The 17,497-nt window shown below is 40.1% G+C and overlaps 1 protein-coding gene across 1 annotated transcript in view; it reads right to left on the bottom strand.

The window, feature by feature from the left end:
* Positions 1–3,640: 3,640 nt before the first annotated feature.
* The window catches only part of gria1a (glutamate receptor, ionotropic, AMPA 1a), a 95,129-nt gene continuing 81,272 nt past the window's right edge, over positions 3,641–17,497 (bottom strand). The window contains 6 exon segments of the mRNA XM_050042273.1: positions 3,641–8,302; positions 8,304–8,363; positions 8,365–8,432; positions 8,435–8,471; positions 8,473–8,526; positions 11,459–11,593. Coding sequence (XP_049898230.1) covers positions 8,210–8,302; positions 8,304–8,363; positions 8,365–8,432; positions 8,435–8,471; positions 8,473–8,526; positions 11,459–11,593 — 447 coding nt within the window. The 3' untranslated portion in view covers positions 3,641–8,209.

The following is a 17,497-nucleotide window of genomic DNA, read 5'->3' on the forward strand; positions in this document are numbered from 1 at the left end:
ATAAGTGAGAATCTTCAGAGCTTGTTGAGAGGTTGTAAACAAAAATGCAAATATCCAGTTGAAACACCTAGCATGTAGAAGAGAAAGGGAGAGATGTTAATTATACAGCAGGCCTTCGGCTGTCAGACTGAGAAAGCGCGGGACCTCTCCGGTAGTTGATGTCACTAATCATGGGGTGTGACACAGCATGACACCCTGCTATCTCTATGTAACACACACACACACACACACACACAAATGTGAACGTACACAATAAGCACTACAGCGCACAATGGCACATTCTATATTTGCCTCTTCATCATAATAATAAATTCCTCTTCCAGGCTGAACAATAATATGAGAAACGACTGTTGCATGAAATGTTTCTTCCAAGTAATGAATGGTATGTTTCGTTTCACCCCTCATGCACAGAGATGCAATTTCCTAAGCTGAATGTGTGCAATCCAGGCAAGAAAATAAATTAATAACAAAACAAACAAATGAATTAATCATCAAGCAGAGTTCTTGCACGTAGGTACACTGAGGTTGTGTCCAACGTCACAGCTTCATTGACATGTTACAGTCAGTTTGTGCTTGGAGTAATAACATCTGCTGAACTGATATTAAAAAAAGCCAAGTGCGTCATAACATACCTTGCATGGGTGCGGTTTTGACGGGTTTACATTCCCTTGACTTGTCACCATCCATGTTCTAAATGTGCACAAAGATACAGCGAGTTTGAACTACTATTTTGAAAATTACTGACCAAAAAAAGTGCAAAAAGTCCCACCTACATCTGAGCATCCACCTGTGGGCTCTCAGTTTACATTCCTCTAAGGTGGGGAAGTTATTATCATCACTCCCCACTCCCTGCTGTGCTGAGCTTGCTGTTCCTCATGGGGAGTGATGAGGATTGGGCCTAGACGCAAAACATTAAGGCTGTACATATTCTACATTAACATAATTATCTATCCCAAATGAGTTGCCTAACTGAATTACATAAATTCCTGCGTCACAGTCGAGTACTTATATTGTGTTGAACAAGAATGAAAAGGCACGACACAGATATAGACATCAAAAATGGTGAAGATGGGTGACATTATTGGAGAAGGCGTAAAAAAATGTGCCTGCGAAGAAACATTAAAGCAGACTATTTTTTAACTCCTCCAGGCATAAGCCTAGTGGGGATCATCAGTTTGGTCAAGTGTGTGCATCTGTGCTTGTATCTGTCTGTCTGCAGCTAATCTGATGAACTACCGGACCTATCAGCCTAATATTTTTTTGGTGCATATTTATGTCTGTAAGCTCAAGGACCTCTCGTAGTTGTAATGGTTTACAGTTTTTGAAAACCTGTTTTATACCATCGACTGCTGAGTTCTCACTCTCCTTAACAAGCCAGTTAGGGGCTGCAAGCCATCAACAAAATCACGTAGCACAAGCATCGCGCAAAAGGCATTTCTGGAAATCGGCTGGGCTAAAAACAACATGCCTTAACCCCGTCTTTGATGGCTCAAAAACTGACATCAATAGAAAAGCTTGGTCTTATATTGAATTGGAGCTTCATATTGGCTGTGTTTCACTAAAGTTATGCACGATATGACCTAAATAAATTAAATTTTTTGTTATCTGCGCTTATGCTTCACAAGAAACATTAAAGGCACTATGTGTAACAATTTCAGTTGTTCTTTGAGACAAACAAATTTTGCAGTCAAAAGTGTGTCCTAGCACATGTGTATTTACCTCCATCAGCGTATCTAAGTATGTCCGTAAGCTCCGAAATTCTCATTTACATATACATTGCGACCGGTGTCTCGTCATGTACGTGCGCCATCTTGAGAATACATCCGCCAACAAGGGACATTCAGCCTCGCCTTTGGCGTTTTCATTGAGAGCCAGGCCTGCGCTGCGTGACTGAGAAGCCGAAGGGAGGAGCTACAGGCACTTCGCTACTACCCCAGCAAATTTGAAACAAAGTCCTACTCTTTGAGCATAATGCAGGATCATGCATATGCAGCATCACGGGAGACAGAATCCTCGTTGCCAAGAAAGCTCAAAAGGGAATCAAAAAGGCAACGAGACTGGCGAATTCAAAAAACGATGGTCAACTTCGGAGTAGCCTTTCCCAGCTGGAAGGAGCTGCTACAGGGGAGAGGTAATGCAATCACAGCTAACAGCATTAACAGCTAACAGCGCTGCTAACAGCTGTTAGCGACCAGCGCCGCTAACAATGGCTAACAGCTGTTAGGACCAGCGTCGCTAACAGCGGCTAACGGCGGCAACAGCTGTTAGCCACTGTCATAAGACAAGACGTGATTGTTTTGTTTCGATTTACACATGCCCCAACAGTCCTACATTGTAAACACAGCCAGCATGGTGAGGAGGGGGTTTGTCAACTTGCATGGCGTGTGTCTGTGTAGGAGCCTGAATGAATACTCCATGAAATATCAGATGACATGGTTTCATCAATGTTATCATAGCTTTTTGGTACAGAGCGGCTACCGCTGTTGCACTAGGCATTTGAAACAGTGAGGCGCTAGAGTGTGCTGTCCATTTGAATGCAATATATAACTTCAATGTTAGATGGGAGAAATTCCTACACAGTGTGGCTTTAAAGCAGACTATTTTTTAATTCCATCCGGCATAAGCCTACATAGGATCATCACTTTGGTCATGTGTGTGTATCTGTGCTTGTATCTGTCTGTCTGTCTGTCTGCAGCTTATCTGACAAACTACTGGACCTATCAGCCTAATATTTTTTTGTGTGTATATTTATGTCTAACGTGTGTTATCTGTGCTTGCGCTTTACATCAGTTGTCCTGAGTGCTCACAGTGACACAGCCAGGTGCGTCTTACACAGACAGCAAAGGGTGCCTCAGTGGGTCAGTGTCAGACACAGAAGGCCAGTGACCAAGAGCCGGTATTTGACGAGTTGATATTATAGTAACTGGACTCTACTGTCATTCTTTAAACATTTCAAAGAAAATTAAGATTAAAGAGAAAGATCTGAGTTTGGACCAGTGGGGGCACTAATGGATGTGAATTTCTATAAATGTACCAGCTTAAAAAAACATAATGGGATGGCCTCTTGGTCTGAGGCAGGTACCACAAAAAGAAATGCTCCCTGGTTTGAACCTGGCTGAGGACCTTTGCTGCATGCGCTCCCTCTTTCTCTTTCCAGACATCATCACATAAATGAAAAATACTAAAAACGTAGGTGAAATAATATACTGAGTGTACTTCTTTTTTTTTCTTCATCATATTGACGTTGCAGATTTGTTTACCTGCTTTTATATATATGCAAATGATGTATACATGCTGGTGCAAATTAGTCTGAGTGGAATGCATGTGAAGACGCTCCTTAATTAAATGTTGTCTGTTCTCCCTAATCTATATGACCCTGACGAGGGCCGTTAAGACTACACATACTGCTTCTTTTTAATTGTCTTGCAGCTCATGTACCAGAGGCTTTTTCTTCATTTTTGCTCACGCGAGACAGACTGCCTGAGATTATTTTTTGGATCACTGCACTCCTCTCTGACCCAGGCAGCGCTTTCTTCTTCCCTTGCTGGAAATATCTAAAGTCATATCCCCTTCGCCCAAGGCACAGAGTGAGATATATGCCTCCCATGGAAATAAAAGGAAACAAATATACATAGTTTATTCCTTTATTCAGTTACAAAAGCATGATGACTTTCTTCCAGGACACTTTGGTTAGAAAAAAAAGTTTATTTCTCAAAAGTCATATTCCTAATAGTTGTAGTCTTCTTTTTTTTTTTTTAAACTGTGAACCCATTTATTGACCATCGTTTTAGTTTTAAAACTCAGTTGACACCCTTTCTGTAGTTTAAAAAAAAAAAACAACAATAATGATGTCTCTAGTGAACAAACTCTGGTGATTAGATTCCAGTAGTAAAATACTGTGAAAAAGGAAAACGACAAAGAAATATTCAAATGGTGTTAAATTTCAAGCACTTAAAAAACACCAACAGGAAATCCTTTTTGAAATTGCAACAAAATAAAATGAAATGAACTCAAAACTGGCTTTAAACAACATTAGCGTCTACAGATTATTTAACATCAGTCTGTGTGTGTGTGTGTGTGTGTGTGTGTGTGTGTGTGTGTGCGTGCATGTGTGTGTGTTTTATTCTTTACACTCTTAAAAGTGTATAACACTTTTGCGGCACCCCAACTCTCCTTTATAATACAAACGTTGAGTGTCTTTTTTTTTGTTTGTTTTCTTTTTCTTACAAATCTGTTATGGCATATAAAACATCTGTCTGAAGGTAAAGCCTCCGCTGAAGAGTGCTGTGCCGTGTTCTAATTAATACAACATCAGCAAAAGAAGACGCATAGATGGAGGAAGAAAGGAAAAGTACTCACGCAGCAGGTAACTAATTCAGGTACACTGAGGCATGATCGGGAGGAGAACAAACATTTTCACTGGGGGGGAAGAGAAAAGCCTTTTATATACATAATAGGTGGAGATATGTGTGATTTCAGTAAACTCTGACTGCCCATTTTTCTTGCCTGTATGATGATGTAGAGAAAGAGAGAGGTCATACATTAGTTTTGGTACCTTTTTTTTTTTTTTGTCTTTTAAAACAGAAACTCAAGAGGAGAATAAAAATAACACACGACCAGCTGTGGGAGCAGGGGATGAGCGCTGCCTTTGTACAGGCGCTTGGCCTCTGCTGTGAAACGAGAGGTCGGCTAAAGTGTGCGGTACATAATCCAAAGCTGACCTCTGGCATCCGGCAGCAGTGAAAATCCCTTTTTAAGCAACAACCTTCCAGTCACCTTTAAATAAAACCACACTTTTGGACACTGTCGGGCTCTCAGACATCGACTGTGTGTGGTGATGATGATGCTCAGTGCATTTCAGGACTTCCTCCTAAACATGCTTCAGACTTAACCTGATCATTTTTTATATTCTACATTATTTCTGATCATCCAGGTGCCTGAAATGGTTTTACTCTGCAGAGGAATATTTGTGTAGGTGGTAAAAGGAAAAGATGCTCGTGCTGGCAGAAGGCACAGAATGTACCCTTTACATAGCCTCTGGCTGTGATGCATCGTGAACAACGGTTATTGGTTTCTTTCCTGCTTCGACAGTGGGTTTTTTTTCACCTGTAAGAGTGTTGAGTTTAAAGGATAAGGCTGGTGACATTCAATATTTTTCTTATTGTCAACATTTCCCATGAAAAGACCAAAACCAACAATGAATTGATCTTACAAAACATTGAGCCACAGCACTGCACCGTCTGACATTTCTACCTTTACCTTATGAGCACGGGCACTGTTAGTTTATTTGGAGGCTACTATATATAGTCATTAACACACCAAATATGAGTTAATCCGCTGCTGAAAATAGTCCCCGACAAACACACTATTTACTCCTGTTTGAGTAACATTTGCTAAAAACTACATCTCCCAGTTTAGAAAAACACTGCACGTTCAAAAAAATAAAACTATGAGCTGTTTTAAATACGTGTGTCTTCTGTGGGAATTAAGGAGCTTAGCTCTGAATGTCACAGACAGGGTAGGGAGATCAGAACACATTAAACTAACGTTAACTACATCTTTTACCCGGATGAATGGATCATAAGTTATCGGAGAAACAAGCTGAGTTAACGTTAGCGGCAGCTCGGATCGTAGTTAGCTGCATTTTAATTGTGCAAAGTTTATTTAATTCCCGCAGTGATGGCTCACAGTAAGGCTGATTTACACTCTGATTTTATCTCTGTAGCTCAAAATAACACGAGACACCACTGTGATGATAACTGGAGATAAAAAATGAAAGATGATCCATACTGTTAATTGGCTCCTGCGATTATAAATATTTCACTCAGATAGACCTCATCAGTCATTAGCTATGTTTCCACTCTTTACATCTGTAGCAGAAACAGACTAGCATTAATTTAAAGTGTTTTGTGTGACACATTCAGAGTAGTTTCCTTATCATCCAACAAAGTAGTGAAATGTACACTCTACAGGGGTGTAAATATAGACAGTGCAGGCAGTGTGGTTGCACTGGGACCATGGAGACATAAACTATAATAAAAATATTTAATTGAATGAATACTTTCTTATTTTATTTGGTGTTTTTGTCATATACAGATTTGTGCTGATGATTGCTGGGTAATATGTATGTTTAATCGTGAATGGGATTTGTTGGGAAAAAAATCTGAGATTTTTTTTTTTTTTTTTTAGGCCATATCGCCCAGCCCTACCATATGCCACTGACTCTCTCTTTACGTAATTCCCCTCCCCTGGCTTGCAAATATTTTTCACCCAGCCGGTCATTGCATGCACTTATGGAAAACTGGTTAAACACTCAAAAATTTAACTAACCAGCTGCTGTAGTTGCTGTATAGTAAATATGTCCTGTCTCGTATCTGTGTTTTTATACTACAGTGTTAATTTCTTCCTAACAGAGATGTTATCTTCCATTTCATGCCCAGGGACTACAGTTGTAAATTAGCTTATAGCTAACCCTGGTACTGCTAAGATGCTGTGCATTGTCCCTGTCAAACAAACAGATAAATTAAATAAATAAACACGACCTCAATCCCACACAACTGTCATCACATTTTGTGTTAAATATTGCTAAATCCTCACTGCTTCACAGAATACACGACAACCCACTGTGTCATGTCCTTTCATGGGATAATCTGACAATGAGAAAAATATTCTTTCCTCTAAAGTGTCCTTTCATTCTAAATCACAGCATGATTTAAGGATTGTTTTCTGATGTTGTTGAGCTGATAACAAGCCGACAAAACAGGCCAAGAAATGCAAAGTACATCTTCATACATGTTCTCACGTGGAATTTTCCTTAAAGGTCTACATGCCAAACCCAGTCTGTCTGCCCTGTGTCATCTCTGCCCTCTACTGTCCAGGGCGTGCCACTCTGATTTCTGTTCACTTGACACGAGCTGAAAGGGAGAAGTCTACAGCCGAGCAGTGCGGCGACCACCCATAACCTTGACTTCCAATAAGCACAGATAATAGTGAGTGTGAATCTGTCACTCACACCAAGTGTTTCAGTCACACCTCTTTCCTGAGCCAGCTAGCAACAGCGAGAGGAGGCCAGCTTCCCTTCTATATAGGCCACGCACGATCTGCAGGGGGATCTCAAGAAATTGAGAGTGAATAGCCGGCTGCCCATTTCATTAAAACTGAATACAGCTGAAAATACATCACAGGAGTGAGTGAAATATGCAGCCCCGACAATAGTTTGAGGAATATTTCTCCAGATTCTATCTGAATTATTTGTCGATCTTTGTCTGTTAACATGTGCTGCAAACAGACTCCCTAGTATATCAACGGATATGCTATGAATGTCACAACAGTAGAATACAGTGTAAGGTCACTCAGTACTGTACATAGCCACAAAGTAATTGTTTTCTCTATTCTATAACCTTTCTCAGAGTCAGAGTTAGAATTTTTGAATCTCCCCTCTGACTTTTTTTGTGATCATTAAATAGTAAAACTCTCTATCTATCTGTCGGTCAAACAAATGACCCAGTAGCAACAAGTGTATAGTGTATCTGTGTGCGTTTGTGAGAATGGTCATATGGCACAAAGACAAGGCATGATGTGTTAAATGTGGTGTAGCAGCAATGCATGTTTGTTGTAGCCTGGTCAACCGCTGATTTAAACAGCGCTAACCTTCAGATAAATCAAATCAAACTACTTTTGACGAAGCTCTTTGCGCTATTACAACAGTGTAAACCATAAACTATATCATTAAAAACTGGCTATGCTACACAGAGCACTTTGTCCTTCCAAAATGGCGTGTAAATGTGAGAGTGAAAGAGAGCGGGAATGTCCCAAAACAATATCAAATCATCGTAGCAGTCACAGGTGTTTGTTCTCCTCTGCCACGTCTGTGCAAAGACACGTCCCGTCAGCCATCAGAAAGCATCTAGGTAGTACAGGGTCAGCAGTGGAGGTGAAGATATTGCACACGCAGACTAACGTCAACAGCTCCATCGAAATGGCACAGCGCAGGCGTCACACTGAAGAATAAAGTTCTTTTTTTTTCTCCACACAAATGAACACTGTAAAAAATTCAAAAACACGCCCCGTTGACGGCTTCTTTATTGCAGCACACTTCCCTTCTCTTTTTTCCATATCTCTTTTTCAAACATCCACTAATTAAAAAAATGTTGCGAGTCTCTGTTCGGAGTTTGTAAGGAGCGGTTCGAGAGTGCATTTTGGCAGTAGGTTAAGTCTTGTTCAAGTTGGGCGCATTGACAGCCAGGAGAATAGATGGGTCAAACCGGACAGCCATGATTTTTGAGGTCATTAGAGTCTTGTTGCTCTTCTTCTGCCCCACCCTGCCTATTCCTCGCCGCCAGCACAGTCACGTGATGATCACATGCCAGAGGCACCCAGTCCCATGCTGGCGGTGTGGCTCATACAGGGCAGCGTCTGAACGGTCTTGGGGAAGTCGTGGGTGAGGATGCGTCCGTTCTCTCCGCCGCTCCCGTTGCCACTCATCCTGGTCAGGGTGGAGCAGCGCATGGCGTCGTTGATGGATTGCTGTCAGGGAAAAAAAGGGTTACAATTAGTCTCCACACCAGACTTCAGCCTTTCACACATGCATCTATTATATCCTAATCAGAACAGAGAACTCTTATGCAACACTTAGAGCTAGCAGCGCACTGAATTATGTGCTTTAAAAGGCCTTTCAGCTGTAGAAGTATAAAGATAAGTTATGCAATTTCTCTTTATTTATTACATGAATTTATGCACATAAGCAGCTGTTTATGTCACTGTCTGGATGTGGTGCTGGCACGCCAGGAAATTCAGGAGCAGAATTAGCTGTTAGGAGTCATAGGGTGCTAGTTTTCACCCTCTTTATCTGGGCCTGAGTGATACTCGCGGGTGGTAAACTGCGGTGCTGGCTGATGTGCATCAATGTCCTAATTTGTAACGGGAGGAGCAGAGCGAAGTGTGGGCAGTAAGAAGGGAGCCGAGGCTTCACTCATTGGTTTAATAGCTCTATTCTCCAGTCTAGCGCAATAAAAGCCACTGGGCTCCAAAGCCGACCTAATGATGTGTGATACACGTGTGTGTGTGTGTATGTGTGTGTGTTCGTCTTCGGTGTCTGCCTGCATCCCCTATTCTATAGCTGATTAAATTGGGCAAAGCGAGCGAGATCTGGAGCAACCGGTGAGTGCTACGTGGGGATTGGAGAATTACACCGGCCTCTAATTGGAATGGTGTTGTTGTTTCTTTCAAGCCAAACAGCATAAAGGCACCGCCGCACTAATAGGCTGCTCGCCAATCTCATCAGCATACTGATCAGGTGCCTCTTCGTGCGCTGATTAAAACATAAGAGATTCATGTAGAAGATCACTCCTTGTCTTGGCCCTGCCTTGTTTTTTTTTTTCTATCTGTTTACACGAAGAATGTATCAGTGAGGGCGCTTTGATGTTGGGAGAATAAATCAAAGATTGTTTGTTGCAAATTGATCCACGAGGCAGATGAGTAACAGCTACGATTTCGCTGTTGACGGAGGAGAAACCTCACATCTCCCGATTAAGTGTAACAAGCAACAAGTCCTTCCTTTCAGATTTCTGAACATACAACAGCTTGAGTTAGACTGTTCTAGGTTAAAAAGCAGTGATGGAACACATGTGAGCCGCACCAGGCCTGCCTTATGATATACATATAAAGGATGTTCACCACAATGGGCCCTGCGTTTGCGAGACAGTCAGCAAAAAGAGAAGAAGGAGCAGGGGAGAGATTTGCTCAGAGCGACAGAGGTAGATAGATGTACCACTGTGATTTAAATTGCCTTTATACCTGTGCTGCGAAATGAAATGTCTTCATTTGTGAATGTGTGCTCCAAGATTATTGTAATCAGTGTAGTAATGGGATTGGGCTAAAAGGAACATTTGTGTAAGCTGAAAGGGCTGAAAGGAAAAAAGTAATGTGTATTTAACCTGTGAGTTTTTATATTTTATATCATCCACCACTGAAATTAACAATATGCTTATAAATGACAAATTTGTATCAACACATTGCCAACATTAGGGATGCACCGATTCATCGGCCAAACACTGGTATCGACACATCGCCTTATAACTGCCATCAGCCTATCTGACAGTGAGATGAAAGTCACCGATGGCAGTGGCCGACGTTTAACTGTCACATTAATTTTACAGAGGCTAAAAAGCAGGATTCAATGACTAACAGCGTCCTTTTTACCCAGGCACCATAGAAAACATGTTTGAAGCAAACAGAGATCTGCCCCCAGGGCGCCATCGGGACAGCGGTAAACTCACTATCTACGCATCAGGAGACACCCTATTTTTTCCCCAATAATGCTACATAGTGAACAACAAAGCTGTGCTAACGTCGGCAGGAGGAGAGCTAGTTAATGTTAGCTGTTAGCAGCCGGTGGGCAGAACTTACAGCTAATGGAGGTTGAACTGATTTACAACATGTTCTCTTCAGTACAAATGAGTACTGGGCGAAGGTAAATTATAACGTTATCATGATGTGTTCAAATGTATGTTTGTAAAATTTTGTGTTTGGTGAGAAAGTTTAATAAATACAGCGGTTTGAAGGAGAAATTTGTTGGTGTTTTCACAGTAACATAAAATAGATATTAGGGGCAAATTGTGATATATTATATATATTAAAAAGGCTTGTGTCATAAATTTGTATGACTGAATTAGTGCTCATTCAAAGGTGTAATGAAGTGTAATGAAGGGCTGAATGACTTTAAAACAGTTTTTTAGGTTTTCTTAGGATGAAGATTTTTTTTGTTTCCCTGACACAAAAAGAATTAAATGACAAAAACAAAATGAAAAACAACAACAAAAAAGCTATCAGCCAAATTGTTATTTTTAAAGGTATCAGCCCAGAACTTTACAATCAGTGCATCCCTAGTCGATAAAATACAGTGTGAGATGTTCAGGTCCAAACGTGAATTTAAAGATTAACTATGCTAAATATGCTACATGCTAAAACCCTGCAATACTAACACAGGACAAATGATTTGTTTTGTTACCATATCCGCTACAGTGCTAATAATGTCAGCTGTATGATCTAAAGAAACAGGCATAATGGCAATTTTCAAATCAAGTGATTCAACAACACTGCAGGAGATCAGTGACGTAAAGACTGAGCGAGGTAGCGGCAGAGGTAGAGAGAGGTACAGGACAGCGTTTGCACTGCGGTGGAAGCCGTGAGAGGCCCTACTGTGATCACGGTTAGATGGGCGGGAGGGTGAGGAGGCGGATGTCATCAGCATCATCATCATCATCATCATCATCATCATGGTTTGAATCACAGCGTTTTCCTACCCCGTGGCTGTGCTCTGCCCTTATATCTTAACAGTGTTGTTGGCGTACAGGCCGTAGCTCTGCAGCTCTGTGTAGGGGGCGCTAGCACCACTGTCTAAGGCTGAGCAGTGAAAGGCCTGAGCGGCTGAGGCGGCAGCGGCTCGCGCGGTGGACACCTTCATTCGGCGCGACTCGGTCCTGGACTTGTAGCAGAACTCCACCAGCGCCACCAGCATGGCCAGGCCCAGGCCGCCGATCAGGATGTAGAAGACTCCCGCCACATTGCTGAGGCTCAGAGCGCTCGTCTTGTCCTGGAGGGAGGGAGGGAAAGGTGGAGGGGGTGCAGAGCAGAGGGGTGAGGAGCGATAGTGGCAACAAAACACACTCTACAGCTCTTACACACATAGGACCAAAGACTAAAGACAGACACACAGATTCACACACTTAAACTCATAGACAAACATTAGTTTAACAAATAGGAATCACAAGTGCAAGGACTACACACACAAACACACACACACACACACACACATGCACACACACTGATTTTTCTTGCGAGGGATTTTTTTAAGAGAGCCACCAGGCACATCAGGGAAGTCTCTGGAACTCATTTAAATGGTTAACTTTGTGGGGTCAAGCATTTTGGTCCTCATAAGGTTGTCGGACCCCACACTGTGGGTGGGCTCCCTGTGTTGGGACCACAGAATGTTTATAAATAATGGACATAGCCACTGTGATGTCACCCATTGGTTTGTAGACTCCAGTTTTGAAGCCTCAAGATTGGAATTTTGGCTGTTGCTATATCCGTAACTTTCAGCCTTACAAAAATGCAAATGGGTGAGTTACATAAAAATTCAACCCCCATACGGTCGTCATGAATGTTGAAATTAGCTATAAAAAACATCTCTTGTACCAGGCTGTACACATGTTTATAGCTGCTGTAAAGTTGGGCATTTTAGTACAGTCTATGGGGATCAATGAAGCCAATGCGGAAGTGCTTAAAACTGCAGTTCCTTGACAGGCCACTTGAGACTGGCTCCAGAAGTCAATACTTGACAGCAGAAATAAACATGTTGACAGTAGAGCGCAAAAAAAGATTTTGGTCGCTATAGCTAATTTCCCCCTTCATGACAACTGTACAGGGGTGAGTTTTTAAATAACACACACATTTTACAAAGGCTTAAAAGTACATCTTTAAGTTACTCTAAGGTGTGTCCTCAGGTTCTCAGTCAGATCCAATCCTCGTTCCTCCACAGCTCCACCCTCTCGTCCAAATATGGTCACCTCTAGCTCCAAAATAACAAGATGCCGATGGCCAAATTGCCAAACTCCGGGCTTCAAAACAGGAGTCCAAAAGCCAATGGGTGACGTCACGGTAGCTACGTCCATTATTTTTATACATTCTGTGAGTCAGCCTCAAGTGGCCATACAAGGAACTGCAGCTTTTGGCAGTTCAGCGTTGGCTTCAATTTTCAGCCTCTGAGGCTGCTACTTGGTTGGGACCCAAGAAATATAGAAACACAAGAACACACACACACACACACACACACACACACACACACACACACACACACACAGTATACGGGCCTTGACTAATTAGGCTCACAACGAGACAAAGTACAGTCATGTGAAGATATCAAAGAAGACAAGACGACAAGACACACACACAAAACATCCACAATAAAAAAAACCTATTGTGGAGACCTGTCTCACAAAGCAGGATTTTATATATGAGCTGGATACATTTGCATTTATCTCTGGCTTTTAGGTTTCACAAAAATAGCTATGGCCAAAGCTAGTAAAACATACTGCTTTTCACATGTAAATGACTAAAGCAGGGGGAGATAACCTGTGGCTCCGGAACCACATGCAGCTCTTTAGCCCCTCTCCTGTGGCTTCCTGTGGCTTTAGAAAAATAAAATTGTATGGAAATGAATAGTGTTTATGAGTGAGTTTATTTTTGTAAAAATTTGAATTTGAATTTATCATTGTTGTGGGTCTAAAGAAAGTCTTACATCCCCTTACTGTAAAAATGTGTACACTCGCACGCACACTCAAGAGCTCACTTACTTTCTAGTAGAATAATAATTAATTTGATTGTTTTATCATAAGCATTATGGTCTCTTAAAATAAAAAATACACTAACAATTCAATTAACATCAGTTATGCTCATGGGAGCCAGGCCATCTAATAGTTAACATGCTAGAAAATATCACTGTTGGGTGGGCGGGACAAGAAGTGACAAAGCAGCATTAAGAGTAAGTTATTAATAACTTTCAGAAACACTGTGTGAAATAGTCCACTTTCACTTCCTCCCCCTCAGTCTCTCTCTAAACACACACAGACATGTACACCTTAATGAGCGCTCAGTCCTGACAGATGTGCTACTGTAATGCATTAAGGTTGTGGTTTGTGGGTCAGGTGGATGATTAATGCATATTTTAGGCATCCCATGCATCTTTTTTGGTTATTTTATATCCACTCCTGATGCTATTAAATATGATAACTCCTTTGGTGTTTACTTCCTGCAGAGGCACCACCACTTTTACCTATTAAAGTTTTTTTTTTGTTTTTTTTTTTAATGTTTGGAGTCCAGTGCTCCACCCTCGTCAGACTTTCACTTGGGCATTCTTGACTTAACTCTCTCAACTTTTCTTCTTCTTCAGTTTCTGTGTGTGCACATGGCCCTGCAGTCTCGTGCCCTTTAATGGGGATTTTCGGGGCATTTACCTATGCTAATGAGGATCAACTGACACATCACACTGATTCATCATTATGAAAACACAGGTTTGAACAGATCTGCAGTTTAAGAACATGCCATGAATCTGACGGAGACTTTTCTTAGAGCCCTTCTTAAGAACACATTTAAGAAAAAAACACTTAGGAGGCTATTGGTGAATGAGGTCCAAATGACTTTGCTTTACTGCTCCTAAGATTATTTGTTGTAACAGAAATATATTTAAGATTTGTAGTGTAGTTAGTTCCTCTTTATGGGAATAAAACAGTGCTTCTAACAAAACAGTAACTATCAATCTCTGTTCTGGAAACACTGGTACAGCTGTCTGTTTTTAACTTTATAGAAATCTCTATTTTTATATCTTTAGCTGTATTCTTTTTTATTCTATGTTATATGTTTGCTGTTGTGTCCATGTATGTCTCATTATGGACCCTGAGTCTGAAATAAAGATATATATATATATATATATACAGTGAGTAGTCGGAAAAAACATTTTTGAAATCTACTGTTGTGTTGAAATTCTTTCAGTGACTGGTTTAATGTAGACAGTTGGACTCAAGTTCCCTCACTGCAGGACCAGAGAAAATTAATCGACTTCATGAAGACACTGTCATATAAATAGTACTCTGAAAAGTATTCAGAGTGCGCCCTAATGACAAGCAGTGATCAGCCTTTTTAATTTAAAAAAGGAAGATGTCTGCACACTGCAAATTAGCTCCCAGTGATTTATTCAAGCTACATTTTGGTCACAGGCTTTTATCAAGTCTTTTTTAATTTAACAAATCACACTCCTGCAGTGCTCCTCGCCACTCCAACACAAGCAACATTAATGAAACATTTCAATGTTCTGTTTTTTTTTTCTTGTATTTGTTCATCCTGTATTTTTTTTTTCTTTACAAGAGAGAAAGGCAAACCTATTTATTTTCCTGTTCCAGGCTACTTAGCATATTAAAATGTCAGCCTTATTATTGAGGCCTGTTTAAAAGCCAGACTGTCTTGCACTTGCTTTGTGAGACAGGTCCCAGATAATGAAAAAAAGATACCGATCTAGAACATTTTACACAATTCCTGTATTAACCCTTTAAAGGTACACTGTGCAGGATTTAGTGGCATCTATAGGTGAGAATGCAGATTGCGACTAATGAAAACCCTCCCCTCACCCTCCATTTCCAAGCATGTAAGAAAACCTGCGCTGGCTTTCAAGTAATGTAAAAATGAGGAAGGCTTTCTCTGGAGCCAATGTTTGGTTTTTCCGTTTTGGGCTACTGTAGAAACATGGTGGGCTCTGTGGAAGAGGACCCGCTCCCTATTAAGATTTAAACGACTATAAATTTTATTTAAAAAATGCAACAATTGTTAGTTTCAGGTGATTGTGAACTAATAAAAACATAATCATGTATATTATATTCCGTTTCTGCAAATAGATCCACCTAAATCCTACACACTGTACCTTTAAGTCAAAATACTCATACACATGACTGTTTTCCTCAAAATTATTACATTTTGTGAGAGAAGAGGTACAGGTAAAGTGTGTTAACACCTCACAACACATGCATTCATGCAGCAACAACACAAACAAGTCTCTAGTTGGACATTGCTTCATATTACAGGTCATTATTCTCTATCACAGTGGAGCCTACTTACATTTATGCCTATTTATAGCCTGTAATGAACAGTAATCATGAATACTTGAATCAGTCAACCTAAAGGGCTCTCATGGAACAATGGGGTCTAATGAGGACGTTATCTCATGTAAATACGTTATGGGAATATCTTTGAGTCACTTGAGGGGATTAATGCCATATGGAAACACTTCATTATGTCTCTACTTTACATTCAGGCTTTTAATATGGTCTATTTTTTTAATGAATAGTTTTGAACCCCAGGGCAAATTTGTGTTTTAATACATTTAGTCTGTATTTTGGTCAACTATTAGATTCTCCCTGTCATGCAGTAGCATTATGTGATGTAAATAAGTTTTTTATACCAGGGCATGTGTGTCAAACTATGTGCTACGATGGACTAAGTGTTTGCAAGCTGTCCAAACAACAGGTGATTTCAAAGACCCTTCCCTTCTCTTTGGCTGAGTTCACGTATATCCCCTGAGGCTGTATTCACACAGCTTAGTCACAGAGGCCAAATCCTTAGAAATGTTTTAGAATAAATATGTGTGTCTAAACTTAAAAAATACTATTAAAACCACCCAAAGAAAAAAGCTACTAATGAATGGTCTTGGTCCTTCACACAGCTAATTACTGTTTAGAGCCGTGAGCTGGTGTTGTTTTAGAGAGTTTCAGTGTTTTTTTTTAAGCAGATCAGACAACAGCTGCAAATAAAAGCATCACTTACTTAGGTTGCTGATAACCCTCAAATATTAAAAGAAGATCAACAGCATCCTGTCATCCATGTATGTTAAAATGAAGCTAAAGCCAGCAGCCAGTTAGCTTAGGTTAGCATAGGGACTGGAAACAGGGGTTGGTGGGTTTTTCTTTGTTTGTACAATACATACAAAACTGAAGTGTCAAAATGTGTTTTTTGTTGGGCAGTTTTTTTTCTTTTACAATTTGTATTTTGTATTAAATAAAAGAGATATATGTGATGCCTAACTAATGAGCTTTAGAGGACAGGTAGGCAGAATTTGTTACCTTAAGATAAAGTCTTGCTAGCAGTTTCCCCGAATTAATGCTAAGCTAAGCTTAAGCAGCTGCTGGCACGAACTTCAGCCTACAGATATGAGAAAGGAATCAATCTTCTCATCTAACGTGACATGAGGAAAGCGAATAAACATATTCCCATATTGTAAAATTATTCATTAACTCAAGTTATGTTTACAAACACTTATTATAAAGTGAATAGTAATATTTACTTAGCATGTTGGGGAAAAAAATTATCCAACAAGGTATTGCAATATTTTGTGTGGCTTGGAGGCCAAATATTGATTTTTTACTATATAAATTATTAATATTCCAAATACAAATTAAACTTTTGTTGGCCTACTACAATAATAAAATCAGTTGCTTTACAGTCCACTAAATACAATAACATTCCAATAAAAATGACTGAAGTGAGATATAAAGACTGAAAACGTATCTTATTAGATAAAAGAAGATGCTGACGAAGTATTTCCTTAATTTGCTTAATTTTCTTAACTTGAAAAAGGGTAATAAATTGCAATATATTATGGCAAAACTTAAGATGTAACAATACATTTAAAATCGCAATAATATTGTATTGTGACCCAAGTATTGTGTAATATTGTGTTGTATCTGGGAAGTCCCATCCATAATATTTACATGATGTATAACCTATTCGCCAGAATACATTTTAGCATTGTATGTTTCTGCAAACGAAGAATATGTTCGAGAATATGAGACACTTAATGTTTCTTGACATTTTGATTTTCAATTTTTTGTTGTAACAACGCTGTGGCTAATGCATGGTAAGGTTTAGACACAAAAGCCACAACATTATGGTTAGG

The sequence above is a fragment of the Epinephelus moara genome, chromosome 4 (assembly GCF_006386435.1).
Source record: "Epinephelus moara isolate mb chromosome 4, YSFRI_EMoa_1.0, whole genome shotgun sequence".
In the NCBI taxonomy this organism is placed as follows: Eukaryota; Metazoa; Chordata; class Actinopteri; order Perciformes; family Serranidae; genus Epinephelus; species Epinephelus moara.